General features: G+C 41.1%; 1 protein-coding gene across 3 annotated transcripts in view; it reads left to right on the top strand.

Moving 5' to 3' along the window:
- SPPL3 (signal peptide peptidase like 3) overlaps positions 1-24,854 on the top strand; it is a 137,941-nt gene extending 113,087 nt beyond the window's left edge. For 2 of the 3 annotated variants that reach the window (XM_039237220.1, XM_039237148.1), the window contains exons 3-11: positions 154-242; positions 6,914-7,033; positions 8,492-8,570; positions 9,483-9,595; positions 19,648-19,754; positions 20,162-20,325; positions 21,068-21,267; positions 22,261-22,370; positions 23,033-24,854. In XM_039237220.1, coding sequence (XP_039093151.1) covers positions 164-242; positions 6,914-7,033; positions 8,492-8,570; positions 9,483-9,595; positions 19,648-19,754; positions 20,162-20,325; positions 21,068-21,267; positions 22,261-22,370; positions 23,033-23,104 — 1,044 coding nt within the window. In that variant the 5' untranslated portion in view covers positions 154-163 and the 3' untranslated portion in view covers positions 23,105-24,854. The remainder of the gene's footprint in view (positions 1-153; positions 243-6,913; positions 7,034-8,491; positions 8,571-9,482; positions 9,596-19,647; positions 19,755-20,161; positions 20,326-21,067; positions 21,268-22,260; positions 22,371-23,032) is intronic. The other variant, XM_039237079.1, reaches the window with a different exon arrangement.
- The last annotated feature ends 985 nt before the right edge of the window (positions 24,855-25,839 follow it).

Here is a 25,839-nt window from a genome sequence, read left to right as displayed (position 1 = left end):
CAAAATGTACCAAGAACTGTTTTTGCAGAGTTGTTCAAAAGAGACCTTTCTGTCTTTCCTAATGCCGCCATGTTAAAATATTGTCTCATTACAGACTTTCCTGAGCTCGTTTCTTAAGCAAAATTAAAACTTAACCTATACGTTTTTCCACAGGTCCCTTAATATGGACTTTGAAAATCAAGATAAGGAGAAAGACAATAGCAGTTCTACTGGGCCTTTCAATGGCAACAGCACCAGTAATAGTAAGGCCTTTTATGTCCACTAACTTTCATACATGCACTGCTCTTAATTCGATTGTTTCTGTAACCTGACTTAATTTCCTGGGTTTAAGGATTTATATTTGGTGTAATAATAAAATCTAATCTGTATGGTATAATCTGTAAAAATTCTTATGTTCTGAATCTGAACCACGGATTTCTTGTGTGCTTCTTTTAACTCATGCCTAAAAGCTTTCTGCTAAGATTCTTTATTGTCTCAAAAATAAGTAGGATACATAGGTACCTGCTTGCTTAAGACTTCATTTAAATCCTTTGGTGAGGTTGATAATTTTGTACATGTTGATCATGAATTCATTCAGTGATTCTTGAATATAGTTACTTGAAATACCTGTAAAGCTAAGTATTGTGACAACCTGATAGTAAAGATTTTATAAGAATACTTGTTTTATAAAAAATAGAAGGGTGCTACATGGCCAGTGTTTGGCAACATTGTTTATAATGGCTAAAATGTAGAAACAACTCAAAGTTCAATAAACTAGTGGATGAATAAAGTATCCACACGATGAAATACTGTTCATCATTAACCACATCCTGATACATGCCATAACATGGATGCACTTGAAAACATTATTAAAGAAGCCGTACAGGAAAGATTACATATCATGTGAGTCCATATATGAAATTTCCAAAAAGGCAAATATGGAGAGACAGAAAGCAGATATGTAGTTATGTGGCAAGTACTGTATAGTTATATGGATGAATATATAAGTTGTGCTTCAGTAGAGTTATATAAAATTGGTGACATTTATTATAAAGAGAATTGAATTATAAATAAGGAGACTTGATTTGTTAATCAAGAGCTTGATGCTGGATTCCCATCATGCACTCTATTAGATGTATAATATTTTTAGATATTCTGTTAGATATATTTTTTTAATGTTTATTTACTTTTGAGAAAGAGAGAACACAAGTGGGGGAGCACAGAGAGAGAGAGAGAGAGGGAGAGAATCGGAAGCAGGCTCCAGGCTCTGACAGCTGTCAGCGCAGAGACTGACAGGGGGCTCGAACCCACGAACTGTGAAATCATAACCTGAGCTGAAGTTAGATCATTTACCAACTGAGCCACCAAGGCGCCCCTGGATATTCTACTAGATATTTTGAAAGCTGCAGAAGTACAAGAGATTGTACCCAAGCTGTCACATAGGCAGTGTGGCCAAAGTACTTTCTCAAGTGTTAATATAAGTTCTGAGACAGATAGCAGATCCCACTTCCTGTTCCTAAAACAGGTACTCTCTCTCACAGACCCTTACCATAGCCTCAGAATACTTCTGAGCCAGCGTCTACTATTAGTAGATCAGAGTAAGCACCAGAGATAATGTCATTTTGATATCCATGTACAAAGAAAGGAAAGAGGCAAGTCAGGGTGAGCCACAGTGGGCCAATTTAATAAGGGACTTCCTCCCAGACAAGGTAAGTTTGACTTGAAATTTGAAACTGTGAACTTGGATTGCTGGAGAAGAAGGCATTCTGGATGGGAAGAGCATATAATAACAGGCACAGAGGAGAGAATGAGCATGACTGACAGGACAGATTAAAGTCACCACCTAAGAGGGAGGAAATACCAAGGATCTAATATAAAGCTAGAATACTGATGGAGAATTTTAGAAGTTAACTTTTTAAGAGATCACTTTCAGTTTCTCCAGATACTACCCCATCAGCCAAATTATACTTGCCCAGTTTTCACCCAGTTAAATGTGTTTGTTGACCCCAGCAGTGTAAAGTGGGCATTATACATTTAGTAAGTAGAAGCAGTGAAATATAATGAGGCTTTTTTTAGGACATAGATTCTTGTATGAGGTAACAAGTTACCTCCAGTAACCACCAACTTACTGAGAACCACATAAAACCCAGTGTCAATATCCGATTTTCAGGTTAAATTATTATAGAGCACGTATCTTCTATCAACATTTTAAGCCAAATCACCTACACAGTTAAAACTCTGTTACAAGTCATGTGTTACATAGCCTATATGCAAATGATGTACTTAAACCAGATTATAAATTATAAATCCGTTGTACATTCCATCACAGAAACCAAAGAGAAATTGACACTGTGTGTCTAAGTATAATTTTACCCTCAAATAAATGTCTGGGTCAGTCCATGCAGTGAAAGGAGGTTACCTGGTGACATCAGTTTTTTATTTGTCATTACTGGCATCTGAAGAGCAGTAGATGCTTATTTAAATAATCATTTTCTTAAATCTACCTCTTGTGTTATGTTAAAGTATCCTCATAAATGTATTTCCTCAGTGCCTCATCTGGTTCATGGATACCAAAAGGGATAGACAGATTAGGAGAGAATGCCTTCCACTTCCGCATAATCAGAAGAAACATAAAGAAATGGCTGCTGCAGCAAGGAAGGCCAGTACTTGATCATGGAAAACACCATTCCAGATTAAAGGGATGGCATGGAAAACGGGGTACATTTATCAAAATCAAAGAAATAATAATAGCCTGAAAGATGAACAACAAAATACAAGAGATTGTATAGGTGCTAAAGAGATTGAAGTCCTGAATGATAACAATTAAGGGGCAGTTCTCAGGAAACTAAGGTATGAATTTAGTGTTCAGATTTTGTCAAGATGTTCTGAACTGATTGAAGGGAAGAGTGTAGATAGATGAGGTGGTTTTTAAAGGCTGCAGAATTAAAAATAAGTAAATAAAGGTTGTGGTCGCTTACTCCCAGAATAAGTAAGAATTCAGGAATTTGTGAAAAAGACAGGAAAGTGAGTGATGTACAGCTACATAAGTAGCATAAATGTTGCTCACAGTGTTGAGCAAAAGAAGCCAGATGCAAAAAAAAAAAAAAAAAAAAAAAATCCTAGTAATTCAGTGCATGTAATAAGCTCAGAAAACAAGCAAAGTAAATATTAGTATTTTAGGATGTGTGCTTGGGTAGGAAACGTATCAAATAGGGCAAAGAAGGAAGTATAAAAGCCAGGGTAGTAGTTCCCTTTGGGGGAAAGTAGTGACTAGGAGGCACAAGAAAGACTTCTGGGCTTGGCAAGGTTCTGTTTCCTGTCCTGGGGGTAGTAGCCATTTGATGATTGACTGAACTCTGCATTTTTGTTTTATGTACTTTGATGTATGCATATTGTTTTGCAATAAAAAGAGTTAGAAAGAAAGTTGAGGAGAGGGACTGCCCTCCAGGGACTCTCTGATCTTCCCTACCCTTGTTCTAAATCCTGTCTCATCCCTACATCTGCTTCAAGAACCCTAGGTAGATATTTTTCCCCCTGGCACCCCAGTCCTTCATTGAATCAGTATTAGGTGGTTTAAAAAAGACAACTCCCACCCTCACCCCCATTATCTGACATCTTGGAGTCCTTTACCAGGCTTGCCATGTGATTTATCTGAACTGTGAAGATTGTGCGGTTTTTTAAATCCCTCATGTTCCCTACTGTGTAATACAGTAAATAGTCAAAACATGCCTCTCTCGGGGTGCCTGGGTGGCTCAGTCGGTTAAACGTCCGACTTCGGCCCAGGTCATGATCTCACGGTTCATGAGTTCAAGCCCCACGTCGGGCTCTGTGCTGACAGATAGCTCAGAGCCTGGAGCCTCCTTCAGATTCTATGTCTCCCTCTCTCTGACCCTCCCCTGCTCACGCTGTCTCTCTCTCTCTCTCTCTCTCTCTCTCAGAAATAAATAAAACATTAAAAAAAAAAGAAGAAAACAAACATGCCTCTCTCATGGAGGTACTAAATCAGTAACTTTCTTAATGATTATCAGTCATACATTGGTATATTGTATCTATTTCTTGACCATATATTTAGCCTGTAGCCTTGCTCACTGAATGCTAAAAATAATTTCTCTGTACATTATTTTTTCTGTCACCATGCCTGTTTCTTTGTTTTGAGACTCCCGCCATCTGTCTGTGCTCCAGCAGCTCCTTGCCTTTGTCCTAAAGCGCCTTATCTCTAGGGTCTGCCTTGAAAAGAAACCCATGCCTACCTTATGATAATTTTGGCGTTAAAGATAATGCCCTCTGCATTTGAGTAACTCCTCCTAATTATGAGGAGTGACTGACAGGACAGATTAAAGTCACCACCCAAGAGGGAGGGAATACCAAGGATCTAATATAAAGCTAGAATACTGATGGAGATTTTTATTTTGTTTTGTTTTGAAGTGACTAAAATTTCTAATTAATTAGCTCCATCTCCTTCAGGACCATTGTCTCCAGACCTTTAGGAAGTGCGATATTGAAATTGTGTATTTTTTTTGGAAGCATATTGTCAGCAACTAAAGGAACTTCACTTCCCCTGTGACACTGCTGTTTGGTAAAGCCCCGGAGTCTTTCTTCTATAAACTAATGGAAGCAGTGTCTGATACCTCTTGGTTTAAAATCTATGCTTTCAAACAACAAAAATCTATGTGTTCTTATCTAATATTCTAGAAAGGCTCTTTGTATTCAGCTTTGCATTATAATTGCAGACTAAACTTCGAAAATTTAGATTTATTATAAACAAATACTGCTCATATACCTGACTTACTAAACAGTTTAGGTTCTAGCCAGCCATTTAATTTTTCCATGCGCTGTCAGCGCAGAGCCTGACAAGGGGCTCGATCTCATGAACTGTGAGATCATGACCTGTGAGATCGTGACCTGAGCTGAAATCAAGAGTTGGATGCTCAATTGACTGAGCCACCCAGGCGCACCTGTGTTCGTATTTTAAACCAATGTAACTATAGACTATGTGATGCTTTATTTTACAAAAGAGGAGGTATTTTAAAATTTATAGCTTTTTTAAAAAGATTTGTTTTTTATCATATAACAATTATGAGAAACCATTATTTTCTGTTGTGAAAGGCACCTGAGACCTGTAGTTTCCTCTAGTAATTCTTTGAATTAGTGCAGAGCACTCAAATAAAAAACTGGGTGAAATTCAGTTAGAAATTTCATAGAGTTTTACTTTGTAAATGTCCATAAGACACTTTAAGTAAGATACGTGCACTCACATGCACACGGGCGCGCACACACACGATCATGCGGCCAGGAAGGGAAGTTTGACTGCAGTTCGGGCCAGCTGTCTTTTCAAGAGTATCTCTGTTTGTCTTGATACACAGATCACTCCTAAACGAAATGCCCTATTCCTAAGTGAATTATTTCACTCATCTGTCTAGCCAGTAAGAAGCAATTTTGTTTTGTAGAAATATTTAATGGTTTATTTAACTCAAATCCCTGAATAGTTTTCTTGGGACAGGTAAATTCCAATACCAAAGAGCCATTTTTAAACATTGGTTGATAATTACAACCCTTTGTGCCTAGTTATGTTCATCCTGATCACATTATATTTTATTCATTACCTTAATTTAATGAAGAGAGATGTTTACTTCTAATATATTTTTTTTAATGTTTATTTTTGAGAGAGGGGCAGAGAGAGAGAGGAGACACGGAATCTGAAACAGGCTCCGGTCTCTGAGCTGACAGCCCATAGCCTGACTCAGGGCTCGAATTCATGAACCATGAAACCATGACCTGAGCCGAAGTCTGACACTTAACCGACTGAGCTACCCAGCCGTCCCTGATATTTCTTTATAATAGCTCATATGAATATTTTTTCTTTGACTCCACTCAAGAACTTTTTGTCTCAGCCGTGTTAATCTGGAAATAGATAGCACTCACGATTAGTAATATTTTTTTTCTTTTCATTCAGTAGTTACCAGATTGTGCCATGTTTCTCTTCTCTACCAAATACTTAATGTTCCTCAACTCTATATGCAAAGTAAAATTTTGTGGGGAGTTTTCAGCTGGGCCTAATAACACCCAGAAATTTCAGAGCTCTCCAGGTGATTCTAATGAGTAACCAAGAATTGAAAACCACTGTGGTAAATCCTACTGTATCCCAGGTAATTTTTCCCCCACTTATCTCCCGTTCCTTAAAATGTTCCCATAGAATAATTTTTCTGATTTTTGGTTTTCAGATGTCTTGTTCCCTCCACTCCCCTGCTCCACGCAGAGTCAGTCCTCAGCAACAGTGAGGAAGAGTGAACATGAGTAAATCTGGAGATGAGAATTGATTTTAGTCAGGGTTTAAAATACCTTTTACCAAACCTGTACATGAGACTACAAAGGTACTCAGATTGACTAATCTGAATTTTTACTTCCTGTTGATGTTCTTGGGTTGTTTTCCTTCCTTCCCTCCCTCTCCCCCTCTCCTTCCCTCTCTCTCTCTTTCTTCAGCCTGTCAACCAGATTGTTAGCACCAGGAGGTAATAGTTCAGTTCAGCAAGTATTTGAGTACCTGCTGTAATGAATGCACCATGAGGAGAGCAAGGAGCTCATAATCTCAGTGGGAAGGAAAGAATCAGAGGTCCTAGATAATCTATATCTTATATACTAACTCCTAGAACTGTGTGCACTTTGCTTTTTAAGTTTGTTTGTTTATTTTGAGACAGAGAAGGAAAGAGAGAGTCCCACGCAGGCTTCATGCTGTTAGCGCAGAGCCCCACTCAAGGCTCAATCTCACCAACTGTGAGATCCTGACCTCAGCCAAAATTAAGCATCAGATGTTTAACCGACTGAGCCACCCTGGCGCCCCATAGACTCTCTGCATTTTAATGGGTTAATGTCTCTGAAGTACGCAGGCACAGTAGCTATCATATAAGTCATTAATATGTCCCTTTTTCTCTTTCAGGTATCCAAACTATTGACTCTACCCAGGCCCTGTTCCTTCCAATTGGAGCATCTGTCTCCCTCCTAGTAATGTTCTTCTTCTTTGACTCAGTTCAAGTAGTTTTTACAATATGTACAGCAGGTAAATGAGTTTCTCTATTCTTTTTTAAGTTTACTTATTTTTGACAGCGAGAGCATGGACACACAAGTGAGAGAGAGAATCCCAAGCAGGTTTTCCACCCTGTCAGTGCAGAGCCCAACAACTTGGGGCTCAGTCTCACAAACCTTGAGATCATGACCTGAGCTGAAATCAAGAGTCAGATGCTTAGCCGACTGAGCCACCAGGGTACCCCATGTTTCTCTATTCTTAAGCATTAACCTAAAAGGAAATTTTTTTCACTTTTTTTTAAATGTTTATTTTTTTAGAGAGAGAGAGAGGCAGAGTATGAGTTGGGGAGGGGCAGAGAGAGAGAGGGAGACACAGAACCCAAAACGGGCTCCAGGCTCTGAGCTGTCAGCACAGAGCTTGACACAGGGCTCGAACTCAAGAACTGTGAGATCATGACCTGAGCTAAGTTGGACACTTAACCAACTGAGCCACCCAGGCATCCCCTCACTTCTTTTTTTTTTTCTTTTGAATGGAAGCCAAGGTAACTTTGTGGTTCCACTGGGAATTGAACCTAGGATCTTCTGTGTACTTCTTTTTAATCATCATTCAAAACTTAAGATCTATACAACACGCCATGCAAGTTTTTCTTCATAAGTCTGGCTTTTCCTCCCCAACTTCTCCTTGGATACCCACATCATCAGTTCAGGACTTGCCAGCACAGTGTGAATAAAAGGCCAGGGGTTAGAAAATGTGTGAGCTTGGGACGCCTGGATGGCTCAGTCGATTAAGCATCTGACTTCAGCTCAGGTCATGATCTCACGGTTCGTGGGTTCAAGCCCCGCGTTGGGCTCTGTGCTGACGGCTAGCTCAGAGCCCAGAGCCTGCTTCAGATTCTGTGTCTCCCTCTCTCTCTGACCCTCCCCTGCTCACGCTGTATCTCTCTCTCTCTCTCAGAAATAAATAAGACATTTAAAAAAAAAGAAAAGAAAAAGAAAACTTGTGAGCTTTATGATAACAGAACAAGATGGCTTTAACTGCTTATCTGGAGTCAGAGTATCCAGAAGGTCATTATGGTGGAACAGTCATTGGCAACCCTCACCAATGTTTCTGTAGACAGACACACTGATAACTAATCAAAATAATTTGTCAACCCTCTGATCAGTTTTTAAACCAAGAGATGATGGAAATGTATAGAACATCAACAAAATGCTAGCCATGTTAGATCATCCCCTGGCTTACTGTCTTTCCATGTTAAGATAGAAAAGAATAAGGAAACCTATCTACACTTCCCATTCCTTCAAATGAAGTACTTTTTGTTTTTCAAGACTTTATCTGTGCAGTGCTAAACGAAGATATTCTTCTTCTCTAGTTATTAATTGTATCTACTTACTGAGAAAAGTATTCTGGTCAGTGTTTCCATAAGTCATGCCATTTTTCTTATTGGTGTTAAAAATAAACAACAAAACTTAACCATATATTTTCTTTTTCTAGTTCTTGCAACAATAGCTTTTGCTTTTCTCCTTCTCCCGATGTGCCAGTATTTAACAAGACCCTGTTCACCTCAGAACAAGTAAGGACTTGGGATTTTTCTGTAAATTATAAATGATTTTATCTCATACTTGATAGCATTGTTAGGAGCCTAAATTTATGGTATGGACCAGAGCACACGAATGCTAGAAGACTGGGAAGGAAGATGTTTGATCTTCAAGACTAGAAGATAGTACTTCCTTTTGTACCTTTTCATAGGAGAGGAAATATAAACAAATCTCAGGAAGTCGGAGTTGTTGAAACATGCTTCCTGCTTAGATTATTGAAAGATGAGTAGTTTCATTTTAAAGCAATGCTTTTGTCCCTTGACTAGTGAGTTAATGGGATGTGATTGACTCAAACATTCTTTGTCTTTCATATTTGGTGACCTAGAATATATACTAACCACTTAGGTTTAAACCCAATGTGCACACCTTTCACACCTTAACTCCTAAAGTCATTGCTTCATGGATACCAAGTACTGTGTTAATAGAGATGCTAACAAAACCAGTCACTAGGAGCAGCTGACTTTCCAAAGAATTTGTAATAACGAAATAGAGTTATCACCATTTTATAAATATGGTGGATCCATCGCCCGGTGGATTGAACTGTTGACCTTCTTCATTTTGCTTTCCTCACAAGAACAGAATTTCTCCTATAGTCTTCTTCATTCTCCAAAGATTGGTATTGTCATTTTAAATTCTAAACACCCATGTTGATAATTTGGGATAAAAACTACATTATCAGAGGGATGCAGAAGGATAATTAATTCTTCTGCATTTTCTTTAGCCTACTCCAAAGAGGTTTGGGTGTTTTCAATTTCTGGGAGTCTAGGTATTGCCTGCTATTCTAATCTGGCCAGTGATGAACTCTGATCCTGAAGAACCAAGGGAGAGTTTGATTATTGAATGTAATGTATCATCTGTTAGTCCAATAAATATCATGTGTTTTCCAGGATTTCCTTTGGTTGCTGTGGGCGTTTTACTGCTGCTGAGTTACTGTCATTTTCTCTGTCTGTCATGCTCGTCCTTATCTGGGTTCTCACTGGCCATTGGCTTCTCATGGATGGTGAGTAACATGTAACAAGTTGAAATTTTAATATAGTTGATAGAGCTAAATTTGTCCTCCCTTCCTCTACTTTTTGTGTTTCAGTAATATTTCCTCTGATTACCATGAGTATTAGGTGGTGTTACATATTACTATTTTTACCCACATTCTTAAGATATTTTTAATAATGCAGCTTTTTGAGAAATAGTCCACATACCATGTACTTTTTACCTACTTGAACTGTACAATTTAGTGGCTTTTAGTATATTCAGAGAGTAAAATCATAACGTTATATGACCTTTGTGTCTGCCTTCTTTCACTTAGCATGATGTTTTCAAGGTTCTCATCACGTTGTAACCTGAATCAGTATTTAATTTATTTTTATGGCCAAATACTATTCAGTCGTATAGCTATGCCAGTTTTATTTGTTCATTCATCAGTTTCCACTTTTTTAGCTATTACGAGTAATGCTGCTTTGAACATTCATATACAAGTTTTTGTGTAGACTATATACTTTATTATATGAATGGAATAATACTCTATATTAAATATATATGTGGAATATATGTCATATTATGTATTATATATAATAGACTCATTTGTGTAATGATATAAATTCATGTATCATTACATGAAAGTGTATCCTATCCTTTTTAATAATTTCAGAGTATTCCGTTGGATGTTGTTTATTGCTGGTTCTTCTCTTTTAATCTTCTCTTATAAATAACCCTCAGGTAAACATTCTTGTTCCATCTCATGGTACACATGTCAGATTACTTAATAAGATTATTTTTCTATGGATGAGTTCCTAGATATTAAATTTCTAGGTTAAAGGGTTTTTGTATTAAAAATTTTGTTTATCTGTTATTATACTGCCTTCCAGAAAGCCTGTGGCAGTTTACACTCCTATCCATAGCACATGAGGCTTTCCCTTCATTGGTGATGATAATGATGAAATAATAATGGCAGTAATAGCTAACATTATTGAGTGCTTCTTATGCATTGGGCACTTTCCTGGGTGATTACATGGATTATCTCATTTAATCCTGGAAAGTCTTTGAAGTAGGTACTGTTATTCTCATTTTACAGACAAGGAAACAAAGTTCAGAGAAGTCATTTACCCAGTCACAGAACTCCTGTGTATACCTGATACTTATCAAAATATCTTGGAAGGACAGTTCCCAAAATCCCCCCCTTGCCCTTTTCTCTCCCCTAAGACATTTTTCACTTTTTCTTTAAAACCATTTAAGCACCTCCACCTCTTTAAGGGCTCATCCAGTCCTGACTCTAGTTTTCACAGTTCACTTTCCTGATCTCAAACTTTATCTAACCGTTGCTCTGCCCCGCAAAGTCTGTTCACTTTCTTCTTTCCTCTGGTATTTCAGAAGGGAAGGAAGTAAAAATACAAAAGATGACTTTATACTGTTTGTAATACTATCTAAAGAATTTTTAAAGGAGAAATATAAAAGTCAGAGATTATGGGGGCGCCCGGGTGGCGTAGTTGGTTAAGCGTCCGACTTTCGCTCGGGTCATGATCTCGCGGTTCGTGGGTTCGAGCCCCGCGTCGGGCTCTGTGCTGACTGCCAGCTCAGAGCCTGGAGCCTGTTTCAGTCTGTGACTCCCTCTCTCTCTGACCCTCCCCTGCTCACGCTGTCTCTCTCTCTCTCTCCTAGAAATAAATAAAACATTAAAAAAAAAAAAAAAAAGTCAGAGATTATGGGTATGGATTACACTTACTTCCGTTATCCATTCCAGAAAACCACAAGACTAATCAAGACTTTGGAAACAGCTCTTTGGAGGCAACTGCCGGGTCTGAGAGGCTCCTCTCCGCTAAGGCACTGTCTCTGCAGCTCTGAGGATGGTTTAGCTGTGGAACTGTCATTCAGGGTTGTCTAAGCACAGAGCCAACCAGAGTGATGGTTACTGTCCACGCCTCAAGTTCAGGAGTAGCTCCCACTTGTATCACAATGTTCTTTTAATTTTTAAAAAAAATTTTAAATGTTTTATTTATTTCTGAGAGAGAGAAACAGCGTGAACAGGGGAGGGTCAGAGAGAGAGGGAGACACAGAATCTGAAGCAGGCTCCAGGCTCTGAGCTAGCTGTCAGCACAGAGCCTGACATGACCTGAGCCGAAGTCAGACACTTAACCGACTGAGCCACCCAGGCACCCCTTGTATCACAATGTTCTACTCATGGTCAAATCAGATAGAACTTGACAAAAAGGATATTAAACTATGCACATGTGTGATCCAGAATCAGTGATATAATCTTGATAAGGAAGAAATTTTAAACCTTGAGGAAAACTAAAAACTTATCCTTTTGTTTCAAGGATTTTTTTTCCCTCATAATTTACTTTAACTAGTTCAAGGATTTGAAATTTATGTGTGCCAAGTTAACCAGGGAAAAACTCTAAAACACTGAATATTATGAGGGAACAAGCTATAGAGTGGGTTGAGAGCTCTGTAAAGCTATAGGTAAACGACACATGTGATTTTAATCATAGGTGATAATTATAGAGAAAGCATTTTTTAACTTATATATATAAGAAGTATAAAAAATGCTTTCTCTATAATTATGTATATTTATATTTATGTATATAAATATGTATATATATATTTATGTATATTTATAGTATACATAAATTATAGTATAGCTATAATTTATAGCTATATAAAAAGCTACCAGTATTACTGTTTGTTAATCTTCAAATGTTACACACATTCATAAAATATTTAATACTTAAATATTATATAAAATATAACTTTATAAGTACATAATTTGTACATATTTGTTGTCCATTGCTTTTATTGAGTGGCAACCATATACCAAGCTGTTGAAACTCAATAGTAGTTCCTGGGGCACCTGGGTGGCTCAGTCGGTTAAGCATCTGACTCTTAGTTTTGGCTCAGGTCATGGTCTCATGGTTTGTGGGATCGAGCCCTGCATCTGGCTCCACGCTCACAGTGCAGAGCCTGCTCGAGACTCTTTCTCATTCTCTCTCCCTCCCTCCCTCCCTCTCTCCCTCACCCCCTCCCCCCCCCCATTGTGCATGATCTCTCTCTCTCTCTCTCTCTCTCAAAATAAACTTTAAAAAGTTCCATGAGGTTGCAGACCAGATTATCCCTTAGATTTATATAGAGGCCCTTAATGAGTCAGAATGGAAAACAGTGTCAAAATCTATGCCTGACCATGTGATAATTCACATTTGCTAATTTATGACTGGTTTGATCTCTTGTTATAGCATCTTAAGTTGCCTTGTAAAAAATATTTCTGTGATCATTTGCTTTGAAATGTATATAAGCATCCTGAAGTGCAATGTTTAGGATTTTTAATTGGGTTTTATTTGTTTTTGTTTTTGTTTTTTGTTTTTGAGAGGGAGAGAGAATCTTAAACAGGTTCCATGTGTGGGTTTGATCTCAGGACCGACCGTGAGATCATGATCTGAGCCAAAGAGTTGGACACTTAACTGACTGAGCTACCCAGGAGCCCTGTGGTTTAGGATTTTTAAGTAGTACCAGAACTGTTAAATTTCCCAAATCTGGTACCAGTGCTTGCAGTGTTCTTACGGATTGGTGTTTGACACTTCAGTGCTTGTGGAGGTAGATAAAGAATAAGTTGAGAAAAAGAAATTACATCTAAAGTCACACAAATTGCTTGCCCAGCTTATCATAGAAGAATAAATGCATATTTTTATATACTAGGTATTAAGAGTATTGAAGTAGTAGGTGTGTGTGTTTGACTTTTCCTGAGGTTAACTCTTGATTTCTGCAGAAGAATGACTTGTTAACCTTACAAGCATGTAGGTGATTTTGAAAGACTTTCATAGAGCTTAATCTCTTTTTAAACCAGTGTTATAGAAAATTAAGGAGTCTTAATCATGATAATGATTGGAGTAGAGATAGAAAATATTAGTCCAAATCAGTCTCGTAGCTGCTTTTATGATTATATCCTTCAATCTCACCTAAACCAGTGCTTCCTGATGAGGAAGCGGGCAGCACAGACATTACTCCTCTACTACTTTTGAACAAAAACTATTTAGAAATGCTGGTTAGTTGGTTAATACCTAAACCAGATTATTTCAGTCCATATAAAATGACTATATGTTCTGAAAAGAAATTGTTTTATGCTACTGTTCTTAAATGAAAGAGTCCACTTCTATAAATGTTACACATAAATGATCTCCCTGCACAAATATGTGAACTGAGATGATAAAAGCTTCAGGTGCCACTGCTTTGACTAGAGTAATATAAGGTAGTCATCACCTGAATCACCACCACACTGATTCATTCACAAAGTCCTTCTGATGACAAATGGTATTTAAATTACCTTGAAGTCCTGGGGTGCCTGGGTGGCTCTGTCAGTTAAGCATTAGACTTCAGCTCAGGTCATGATCTCACGGTCCAGTCTGGGAGTTCAACCCCTGCATCAGGCTCTGTGCTGATAGCTCAGAGCCTGGAGCCTGCTTCAGATTCCCTCCCTCTCTCTCTCTCTCTTTCTCTCTTTCTCTCTCTCTCTCTCTGTCTCTCTCTCTCTCCCTCTCCCTCTCTCCCTCCCTCCCTCTCTCTCTCTCTCTCTCCCTCTCCCTCTCCCTCTCTCCCTCCCTCCCTCTCTCTCTCTCTCAAAAATAAACAAACATTAAAAAATTTAATTACCTTGAAGTCTCTCAGCCCCCTCTGTGGTCCGAGGTTCTCTGTAATCCCACTAACTTTTGGTGTTTCTGCTTTCGTGGAACTCTTTATTTGTGTGTCCAGACACACATGATACTATTTATAGGTTTCACTAAGGGTTTTAAATTTACCAAGCTGCTGACCCAAAAAAGATTAGATACCTCTCAAAACAGAAAGCGGTGTTCTTTATACTCTCATCTCTACTCTTCCCAAGCATTGCAAAGAACAGAAAAATACCTATTTTTTTGTAGTATGTCACTAAAAAAGAAAAAGTTGGCATAATGGAAGGTGACGTTCTTTTTAAGATACACTGATTTACACAGCCATCTGAAACACATACTTGAGAACAAGTCAGCAGAATTTTCTGCATTGTACTTTTACAGGCAGGGGAAGGGGCCAGGCTTACTAGACTCACTGACAGAAGAATGGGGTAAGCGCCGTCTAAGGTACACTGCAGAGGCCGGGTCACTGCAGCAGTTCCTCTAGACTGTAGAGTTGATAGAAAGCTGCCCATAAAAGACAGCTTTATCTTCCCAGTGACCACTGTCAGAAATACATTTCCATCATGAAATTCATCTGATAGCTAAAGTTCTGAGTGTTCAGTGAGGTTCCCCAAACCCTAATCAATCCTAACATGCAGACATTTACATCACCTTCTGTCATTATTACTGTTCGTCAATATTTACTGATCCGGGAGTCTGTTTTCCCTACCCATTTGCACTGGTTGAACTGCCCTTGTGACCTAGAGTCCTCCCCACCAGCCCCCAAAAATAGAACTTTTGAGCTTTTTAAGTTATTTATTTTGGTGACAGGTATGTTTTTTTTTTTTTTTTTAATATTTATTTTTTTAGAGAAAGAGCAGGGGAGGGGCAGAGACAGATGGAGACAGAAGATATAAAGTGGGCTCCGCGATGACAGCAGAGCCTGACGCAGGGACAAAACTCACTCTTAGAGAGAGAGCTCATGCACGCAGGTGAGGGACAGAGACTAGGGGAGAGAGAATCCCAAGCCCACAGGGCTCAAACCCACAAACCTTGAGATCATGACCTGAACCAATACCAAGAGTCAGATGCTTAACTGACTGAGCCACCCAGACGCCCTTGAGCTGCTTTTTACAATTATTTTTTCTCGGATTCTAGTGTTTGACGTTTTTTTTCTGCTGTGACAGAAAATGTAGCTTTCTAGCCATGGTCTTTAATGTTTTGAAATATGTTCTTCTCTGACATGGAAATTATCTTGATGGACTTCTCTGCACAATCAGAAATCATCTTGTAGGCGGTGATAATTTGGTAGTAGAACTTTTTTTAAATGAACATTTGTTAATTAAAGCCTGTTCTTTGAAGTTAATTTAGAATGAAAACATAATGATAAATGTGGTTGTTTTAGGGCAAGACATGAAGTATTTTTATTTTTTAATGTTTATTTTTGACAAAGAGACAGTGTTAGTGGGGGAGGGGCAGAGAGAGAGGGAATCAGAATCGGAAGCAGGCTCCAGACTCCGAGCTGTCAGCACAGAGCCTGACATGGGGCTCAAACTCACAAACCGTGAGATCATAACCTGAGCCAAAGTCAGACACTCAACCAGCTGAGCCACCCAGGTGCCCCGGCATGAAGTATGTTTTCAGGCTTATGTACTAAGAAGCATCTAAAGTAAGAAAACATTTCAGTGTGTTCTTGAACTAAATCTAGATTTTTATCTACTTTCCGTTTCATCTGGCAAATTAACCTTTTAAACTCGCGAAGCCTTGAGAGAATTTGACCAATAGGTGGTATGGTGCATTAGTTAAAAGCTGATGAATCTTGTGCACACACATTTACTGTTCAGGGATTGTTAAACCAGGGTCATAGTGTGGATCCACTGACCAGCTCAGGGACTAGAAGAGTTTTGAACAAATGTCTAGTCCAGCCCCCTTGTTTAATACACTTGCTGCTAATCTATGATTAGAAAATGTTCAGTGCCAAAAAGCTAGCAGTTGATTTGTTTTCTTGTTTTAAAATGCTAGACACTGGCATTTAGTCCACATAGGGCTTAGCTGTCTTACATATCCTTTATCTTAGAACCGAACACTGCTGAAGACCTTCCAGGGTACATGTTGCTTTTCAAGAACATTTTGGCTCAGTTTGGTGTGGTTGTCTTTGTCCCTGGCCCTACTGGTTGTAGAAGACAAAATGACACAAAGATTATATCAATAATAAGTTTAATTCTAGACAAGTGGCTAAGATTAATAATTTACTACTCTTAATGTTTTTGGTTAATTCATATTTATATTTAAAATTTATATTTATAATTTACATTTAAAATTAACCAAAAGCAAAGAGTGTTGGTAAATCTCTTTGGGAGAATCTTGAGTTTCTCAAGCAATATGGAATGAGGGAAAGTTATCACCTCTCTTGGAAAAGTCCTAAGGAGGTAAGATTATGAAGGGTTACTTGAATGAAAGAATGGAGCAGAAGAGAGGCAAACTAGATGAACACTTGAGGGCATGTTCCTCTGATGTGACAGATTGCGGCAGTGTTCATTTGGCCGGTAGGAGTGAAACTTACTGTCTGAGTCAGTCAGAAGGGATGCATTCTGCTTCAGATGTGGAACTCCCAGCCCGGTTGGGCACACTTGGTTGGCATGTCTGGGAAGAGAGTATTGCTCAGCTTAGCTGAAGAGGAATAGGATCAAAGGAAGACAGACTGAGGACACACCATCCTGTGAGTTGTGCCTGCTCTGGGACTTGTAATTAGACTTGACCCATCAGAGTAGGGAGCCTAGTGACTGTACGGCGGGAAGTAATGCACAGTGATTGTTTACAGAGGCAGAGAAGAGTTAAGCGGGAAAGTGAGGAAGGACGCATATCAACCTAGGGAAGTGTGACTGAGGTACGCTGTAACACAGAGCGGCTGCAGATGGAGTGCGCGTGATGAAACACTGATAAACTGAAAATGAACCCAAAGTTTTTTGTATGGAAGATTAGAGGGAGAATGACACCGTCCCTGAACAGTTCTGCCACATCCTCGTTTGGTTTTGACTCAGGTGGGGCCAGATTAGCGGAAGCGGAGCAACAAAGCAACAAGTGGATGGATGCTTAGACCCTGTGGCCTGTAAAGGCTTCTGCCACTTTAGGGTTAAAGAACTGTATGGTAAATTGAAAAGTTCTGGAACGGACCAGTCACCTGCATGTGTCACAGAAGCATATACATTTAACCTTGGGAACCTGCCCCTTTGGTTACCATACCCCTCTTTCAGTTATCATTCAGCCCTCTGACCTTCACTGCCCACACACCTGTCCCTGGGTCTGTCCATCTTAGGCTTTCATCTCTTCCTTTGTTCCCTTGATGCACTTGTAAGTTCCTGAACAGATCACTTGCTACCCTCCCACCATCACCCCTTCCTCTGCCCCAGGGACTTCCCACCCTCCACTGGCCACTGTTGTTCCTGCCAGTGCCCTGTTTATTGATTCACAGCATGGCCAACTAATTATAATGGGAAATCCTGTTAAACAATGCGTATGGGTTGATTATATCATGAGCCTTGGTTCTGTTTTTATAAATTTATAAAAAATTAAAGGAGACCCTAGTAAAACAAGCACGTCCTAGATTATTATAAAATCCGAAATTATGACCACGTCTCTCCAAAACACATACTGCAGTACACAATGTGGCGATCACTGAGTGCCTGATAACAGTATGACAGAGGAAGAATAAAGATAGTTTGTTCTTCTTCCCAGTGTTAGCACCGTCTTCCAGGGATGTGAATGGTTTTTCTCCTCTTTTGTTTGTGCAGCACCATTCCCATGGTAGGAGCTCCCCAAACATTCGTTGAATTAACGTGTCTGGAGTCTGCCTGACTGCTGTATTTGCCCACTTAGCAACATGTATTGACAGTTTACCACCAGTTCTATTTAAATGATATGCATCTGTAATCTGGCCTTACTTGCTTTTCTTATTTTCCTTAGATTAATTTTAAAATTTAAAGTAGATGGTACATAATTTTTCATTCATTCTGCAAATATTTATTGAATGTCTACTCTTATCAAGTGCTGGGGCCTCACAGAAAGAATAAGCCATGGCTTTGGTCTACCAGGAGCACCGAGTTTCAGGAATAAATTGGCTTGTATATAAATAATCACACTGTTACAGAATGGATGAACAAGTTGAGATTGATTTTAGGTTCTGTGGTGTCACGAAGAAAAAAAAAAACCCTACTTAATCCGATTAGATCAGGAAAGACTCCCTGAAGAAGAGCTTTCTGACCTGGCTGTTTAAGAATGAGGATAAATTTTCCAGGTACAGGGGCTTGGGACAGGACCTTCTGTGGCGAATGGGAAGGAACACAGTGGTGTTGAGAGGTGTGATCAGTGCACACTGAGTGGGGATGGGGGGCACACAGTGGACAGCAAGTGCCCTCCTGTACACCTCTGTCAGTGCCAGGCCACGTTGTTTGACTCTCATCCCACTGGAAGTGCGTAAGCAGCTATGTGACCTGATCAGATCCATGTTTCAGAAGAATGGAGGAGGAGAGCTGAAGACAGGGAGAGACCATTCATCTGCCAGACCTGTTCTAGACTCCTGGAGTGCAGCAGGGAACTAGGCCCTCAAGGACCTGACATTTTAGTTGAGAGGAGAGAGAATGAAAAAAAAATTATATATACATATATTTGTGTGTGTGTGGTGTGTGTGTGTGTGTGTGTGTAATACACATACAGCATATGTCAGATTTTGAGGTACAAGAGAAAAAGTAAGGTCAGGATAGAAGAATGAATTGCTGAGTAAGTAAAAGAGGGCTTAATCTCAGGTGTGGGCAGATGGTAAAGTCAGGAGCAAGGAGGAAGTATCCTCAGGGGTGGGGAAGGCAGGAAACAGAGCTAACAAGTCCTGAAGTGGGCCTGGCTTAGAGCTTTATCATTCAAAAAAACTTTTTTTTTAAAAGAGCACATGCCCAGGGGTGAGTGGCAGAGGCAGGGAAGGAGAGAGGGAAAGAGAAGAGAGGAGAGAAAGAGGGAGAATCTTAAGCAGACACCATGCTCAGCACGGAGATCGACACAGGACCGTGTCCCACAACTCTGGGTTCATGACCTGAGCTGAAATCAAGAGTTGGACACTAGACTGACTGAATCATCCAGGCGCCCCAGAGCTATATCATTCAAAACCGAATCTCCTGGGTCTTACACAGTTGAGCACTATCCCAGAGCATGAGGAAAGGGATGTCCCCGAAGACCAGCTGGTCAAAATGGGCTAATGTGGGCACTTTGTACAAGTAGGGTGTAAATGTCTTAACCTGGAGCTTAAACTGGGCTGCTTGACTTTTGAGGGGGTTTACGGATTGTTAGGTTTATAGGCAGAATACCTTGTGGAAGCTTGTGGAAAGAGAATGAGTCTGTACTCCACACTAACCAATGTCTATGGCCTCCTCCCCAGCCCTGGCCATGGGTCTCTGTGTTGCCATGATCGCCTTTGTCCGCCTGCCCAGCCTCAAGGTCTCCTGCCTGCTTCTCTCAGGGCTTCTAATCTATGATGTCTTTTGGGTAAGTGTCTGTTTCCCTGAAGCCACCACACTCTTTTGTGTTTAATGGGAGTGTTCACTCCTCAGAATTTCTAAGTATGCAAATTCTGGTTGGCTGGAGTACCTCCTCAGACCACTCCTTCCAGTCCAGAACTGTACATGTTAAAGGTGAGCAGCCATCTGTCCACGCCTTTGCTTGTTGAGATGTGTTAACTGGATAGTACGTGTATGTCTCCTGGGGTGGGGGAGAGAGCAGGCAGGCAAAGTTCTCTGCCCTGGAAGTAAAGATCTTTCTTCTGCCTCAAAAGCATGCAGTCAAAAAAGCTTGATATTGCAGTATTCTGAGACTTGGCTCTTAAGAACGAGGAGGGCTGATGCTGAAATCGGGTTGCTTCTAGCTCCTGTTGAACATGTCTCTCCGTTCGGCAGGTGTTTTTCTCCGCCTACATCTTCAATAGCAATGTCATGGTGAAGGTGGCCACACAGCCAGCTGACAATCCCCTTGACGTTCTATCCCGGAAGCTCCACCTCGGGCCTAATGTTGGGCGCGATGTTCCTCGCCTGTCTCTGCCTGGAAAACTGGTCTTTCCCAGGTAGGACTAGTGTGTTGGGCCTCGTCTTGTGATGGTTAACACTGTCTTCTCCCTGTGCCTCTGTGCTCCTCGATTGGTCTTTGTCATCAGCGCTCTTATCCTAGACTGGAAAACAGTTGTGAGTCATCTGTCCATTTTACAGATGAGGAAGAGAATATTGATTTGACTTGCAAAGATTTGTCATTAAATGATACAGGTGCTGCTTTTATTATTGATTAATGTTCTCAAATAACCAGATGTTACTACTGTTAACCGTATTTTAGAGTTGGCTGGAGGGAACTCACAGGAGAATCTGGATCTTTTTTACTTCGAAGATGTTTGTAAAAACGTCCTAATGCTCAAATTATACAGTTGCTGGTAATCTTGGAAAAAACTGTGTTGCTTTAATATCCGTGTCTGGTAGTAGTCAGGTGCTTATTTGAAGTCACAGCAGCGGACGTGTGACTAATACTGAATTGCTTGACATTTCTAGAGGAAATAGTACTTAAACAGATGACTTTAGCAGTCACTTTAGAGGTGCTCTCTTAAAGCAGTGAGGAGCCGGGCTGAAGACACCCATCGCCAGTACTGTTGTGGCTTGTAATCTTTAAACTCTTACAAACTAGTGCTGTTCCACCTCTAGAGATTTCCGTCTCCCATTCAGGTAAGTCCAGCTTCTTAAAAAGGTGACAGATGACTCCACACAGGAGGAGAAATGGGATTGTTGAGGGTGGCATCCCTGACCTGTGACACTGCATTCCAGCTCCACCGGCAGCCACTTCTCTATGTTGGGCATTGGGGACATTGTGATGCCTGGACTCCTGTTGTGCTTTGTCCTTCGTTACGACAACTACAAAAAACAAGCCAACGGTGACTCCTGCGGTGCCTCTGGACCCGCCAATATCTCTGGACGCATGCAGAAGGTCTCCTACTTTCACTGCACCCTCATTGGATACTTTGTAGGTAAGAGAGAGCGGAGAGGCATGTGATCCACTAACTGTCCTCCAACCCCTGGAGTGAAATCAGGTCCTCTAGCTGCAGACGCTGGTTGGAAGGAGAGCCGTAACTGTGGTTGCTGTTACAGACAACCACGAAGGACAAATAACAGTGGCCTGTGAGGTGACAGGTGCTGTCCATACTGGCCAGCCCCGTTCCCTGTCCAACAGTATCTCTGAAGAGCACTGGAGGAGGAGTATGGTCAGTTCTACCTCACAGTGATCATGGATCAGTCTGTGTGCTTAATTAAGTCTTCAGCTTGAAGTTAATCCATGTCATGCTTATTTCCCATTTTATTAAACAGGGATTTCCCTTCATTTGTTCTAACATGTCTGTCGTCTCTAATCTTAGATTCTTACTAGGCTAGTTTTTCTCTAGGCAGCTCACTTACGGACCGACAGGAAGAGACGTGTGTTACTGGGCTAGGAAAAGCGGTAACCCATCTGCACCTACAATGGCTACAGCAGAGTGGTTCGTTTCAGTACAAAAACTCCTAGACGGGCACGGCAAGTGGTGTTAGCCCCACTGAAACGTAGAGGAGACTGAGGCTCAGAGAGGTAACGTGCCGTACATAGCCAGGGTTACATAGCTTTTGTAAGTAGCACAGTTGGAATTTGAACCCAGGTCTTCTGTCTCTGAGTCTGGCATCACATACGATATAAGACTGAGGAAGACCAGGCACACTCAGGGCAGAAGGGAAGGCTTGAACCAGGAACCTGAGCACAGAGCGGGGCTTGGGCCACTCACGGGTCCTTGCAGTTCTAACATTTTTAAAGCTGTACCGTTCCATGCTTCTTTAACTGCAAGAGCTGGGCGTTTCACACCCTGCCTGTTGGACAGAATGTGTCACAGTAGAGCTGTCCACTGTGAAGACCCTGGTGAGCAGCAGCCAGGTCACAGGTCCTCTTCTCTCAGGGCTGGCCCCTTGCGTTATTCACGAATGTTTTTCTCTCCTCATAGGTCTACTCACTGCTACTGTGGCATCTCGCATTCACCGAGCAGCCCAGCCTGCCCTTCTCTATTTGGTGCCATTTACCTTATTGCCACTCCTCACGATGGCCTATTTAAAGGTGAGAGAAGCAGTTAAAAACATGTGAAAGTAATAACTTGGTGTATATTCTCCTTGCCAGAGGTGGTTCTCCTTAAGCCCCAGAGCTCTTGATCTTGACAGTGGGTTGATGGGTTTTTGCCAACCTAGTATTAAGAGCCTCTTCCAGACTGTTGCAGCCACTGGCAGAAAATGCTAATGAATTAGACTGCTCATGCCACCTGGTCATGGATGAATTAACTGAAATCCCTAGAGCTCAGCTGCAGAGACTTCCTGTTTCCCTTAAAAGCAGCATCCTATTGTCACCTAACAGCTTTTTTAATACTCTGCATTAAAGTTTGGAAATAATTAAGAAATGTATGGTTACAGCTAGACTTGGAGCATTACCTTATAAGAGTTGCATTATCCCCGTTTTACAGAGGAGGAAGCAGAGAGGTAAATTAACTTGCCTTTAGCATCTCACTCAGAAATGATAGAACTTACACCCTCCTTAGCTTAAGGGGCCTAAGAGCTCTTCTAGTGAGTTCATCAAAGAATGGTGGTTATCTTTCAGTGCATGAAACTAGAATGTTCATTGATTCTCCACAGAAGCAGTTTGATCTGAGATCAAGAATCAAAAAGGACTTGTAGGTGTGTGTGGCTCACATTTAAACCTGTAACTTAGTAAAGTTCCTTCTTCCCCAGGGTGACCTTCGGCGGATGTGGTCTGAGCCATTCCACTCCAAGTCCAGCAGCTCCCGATTCCTGGAAGTATGATGGATCCCAGAGAGTGACCAGAATGGCCATTTTAGTCCTTTTCTGTCAACGCGTGGTTTTGTTTCCTCTTAGAGCTGGCCTGGTACTCGGAGATGTACCTGTTTAAGGAACTGACGTGGGACTGGATTTTGCGTTTGCAGGGAGCTTGTTTGCAGGAGCGAGGTGCTGGAGCCCTGCTTGGTTCTTTCTCTTCCTGCCGTCGTAGAGGTGGAGCCCCTGCCGAAGTGACAGGCCCTCCCCAGCGCCCCTTCCTCCCCCGTTTTTATGAATCTGCACCAGACTGTTACCTGTGGGGGACGGAGATGTGACTGATTAAAACTGACAACGGCAAGGAGTCGTTCTATACCTTTTGAACACTAAAAGGATGAAAAATATTAGCAAACCGAAGTTTCTTCAGTGAACCCTCAAGAACTTTGGGACCAGTTTCCTATGGGGGACTCAGTTTCAGAGAACTGAGACAGAAGCTCTTCTGTCGTTCTATTCTTTCCTTTTTTTGGATTTATTAAATATTTTCTGTGGTGTGAAGTGACTTATTAAATCCACAGACATTGAGTGACTTCTTACAACATACACATAAGAATCTGTTGTAATGAGTTCATGTCCACCCAGATGTTGTGTTGGCAGTGAACGAGGGCACGGTTTTTATACATACACACACACGCACATAGGTATATATGAATAAACAAAAATTAAAACCTGCTAAGATCATGCTATGTAGCAGACAGGGACTTGCTGTAATTTTTAGCATGTAGAGCAGTTTACTCTGGCTTCCTTGTATATGGATAAGCTGCTGTCCTTCCCTCCACAACCGAACATGCAGTTAAAAACCAGTATAGTATTTGTACTGATATACTCATGGACTTTAGGGGGCTCTCATTTGGTTTTGATCAGTGTAGCAAATTAGGGATGAAAAGTTAAAACTTTTTGGCCCTTTTTTTTGTTTGTTTTTACAGGCTTCTCCCTTGCAGGGTTCTTAGTAGTTTCTTCTTGAACCAATGCATGTAATATAGCAGCAGGTGTCTTTGTGCTTTCCGATCATAGTAATGTACTACTTGTAAATACATTTTTCTATTTTCTATTTTTTTTTTGTATTTTTTTTTTGGCATTTTGTTTCATTGGTGTGCTGTATTTTCCATGCCCTCACTCCTTTAAGAAAAAAAAAGGAAAAAAGCAACACAATCCTGTACTTGCTGTTGTGATTATGGTCTTGGTTTACCTGTGGTGACAACTGGGTATTGGGGACAAATGTCACCTCCCCTGAGCTGGGCCCTGCAGTCTAGAAGTTGCAGAAGGAGCGAGCTGCTCTGTCCCCTTAGAACCTGACCGTGGTCTGTGGTCTTCGCTGGAGAGCTGGCATTCTGGTAGTAACTAAGTGTGATAGTGTCAGCTCGCCTTTGTCTCAGCAGCCCCAGCCCCAGCCCGGTAAAAGACTGCCCGGTGTACAGGCACAGAGAATCCTGGCTACCTGACGACAGAGGTCGGAGGAGGGCCCACGTGTCCTGGTTTCTCCTTCAGCAGGTGGCTTGCCTCAACCTATGTGATGAACGGTGTGCTGGGCTTCCCAGTGCCCGAAGCCTTGGCGGACAGAGCTCGTAGCGGTGCGCGTCACAGGGCGTGAGGGCGGGAAGCGATCAGGATGGTCGGTGCGTTCTTCTGTTGTGTCTTCAAATCCTGCTGAGGGCTGTTTCGTTTTTTGTGTTTTGTTGGTTTTGTTTTTGTTTTTTTAATAAATGACTCCTTTCTAGCCTTTGTCACCTCATCCTCACTTTTGGTTGTTGGTACCACACAGACCTCCTGCGTGCCGTGCCTGTTCCGGAAGACCCTGTCTGTCTCCAGACAAGGTCACCCGCGGCTCTGGGTCAGTCCTAGAGATGTCAAAGAATTGAAGCTTCCGTTGTCCACAGAACTCAAAACAGCCTCTGGATTTGGTGACGACCAAAGGTACACTCGTGTGCTCGCTGCTCATCAGCTGTGTTCTTCCTCAGCCCTCGAGGATGCTAATGGCTAATTAAACGGGGCAGGGGGTGGGGGAACGCTTCCAAAATGACTAAGTGCCAGTAATGGTTAGAGATAGACTCCTGGCAGTTGGTTAGCTTTATTGTTCTAACTATCTTTTCATAAAAAGCCTAAAATCCAGACACTATAAATTTTTGTCATCCTTGCTCCTGTGCAGGTTTAGGGTGAGAAACACCCACACGGGTCTCCTGAATGTAATTTGGACTCCAGCTGCTAGTCCTCAAAGCCCTTAAAACGTTGGCAGAAGAACCACAAATATTCCCTTTGTTTTAAATCAACCACAAAAGACACATTAGAATTTCCCCTGGTTCTGGAAATGATAGGACTCTGGAAGGGCAGAGCCTGCCACAGTTACAGCACATTATTTCAGTTTCTCCTTACAGTCCTCTCCCCTCCCCTGACCGATACAGACTTCTGTCTTCCTCATATTTTCTTCTGTTTTCTCAGATGCTCTGACTTCTGGTGTTTTCTGTCTAAGAAGTCTTGTCTGCATCAGGCAAGGCATGCTGACAAAGTTCTAGCGCAGTCCCCCTTCCTTCCTCACTGGTCTGGGGTTCTTCCACCTCCAAAGAGACTGCACTTTGGAACTCTCACTCATAGTAACTTTCTTCCCACTTGAGCTAAGGAAGGTAAGACAGGAAAGTTTATCCAAAGCCTTGTATGTTCCATTACTGTTATTACAGCTTATGCTTTTCTGAAGGAGATAACTGCACAGCTCC

Source organism: Hyaena hyaena, unplaced genomic scaffold, assembly GCF_003009895.1.
Source record: "Hyaena hyaena isolate Hyena2069 unplaced genomic scaffold, ASM300989v1 scaffold_0, whole genome shotgun sequence".
Taxonomy (NCBI): domain Eukaryota; kingdom Metazoa; phylum Chordata; class Mammalia; order Carnivora; family Hyaenidae; genus Hyaena; species Hyaena hyaena.
The sequence above is the reverse complement of the archived record's forward strand: the minus strand, read 5'-3'. Positions and strand labels throughout refer to the sequence as shown.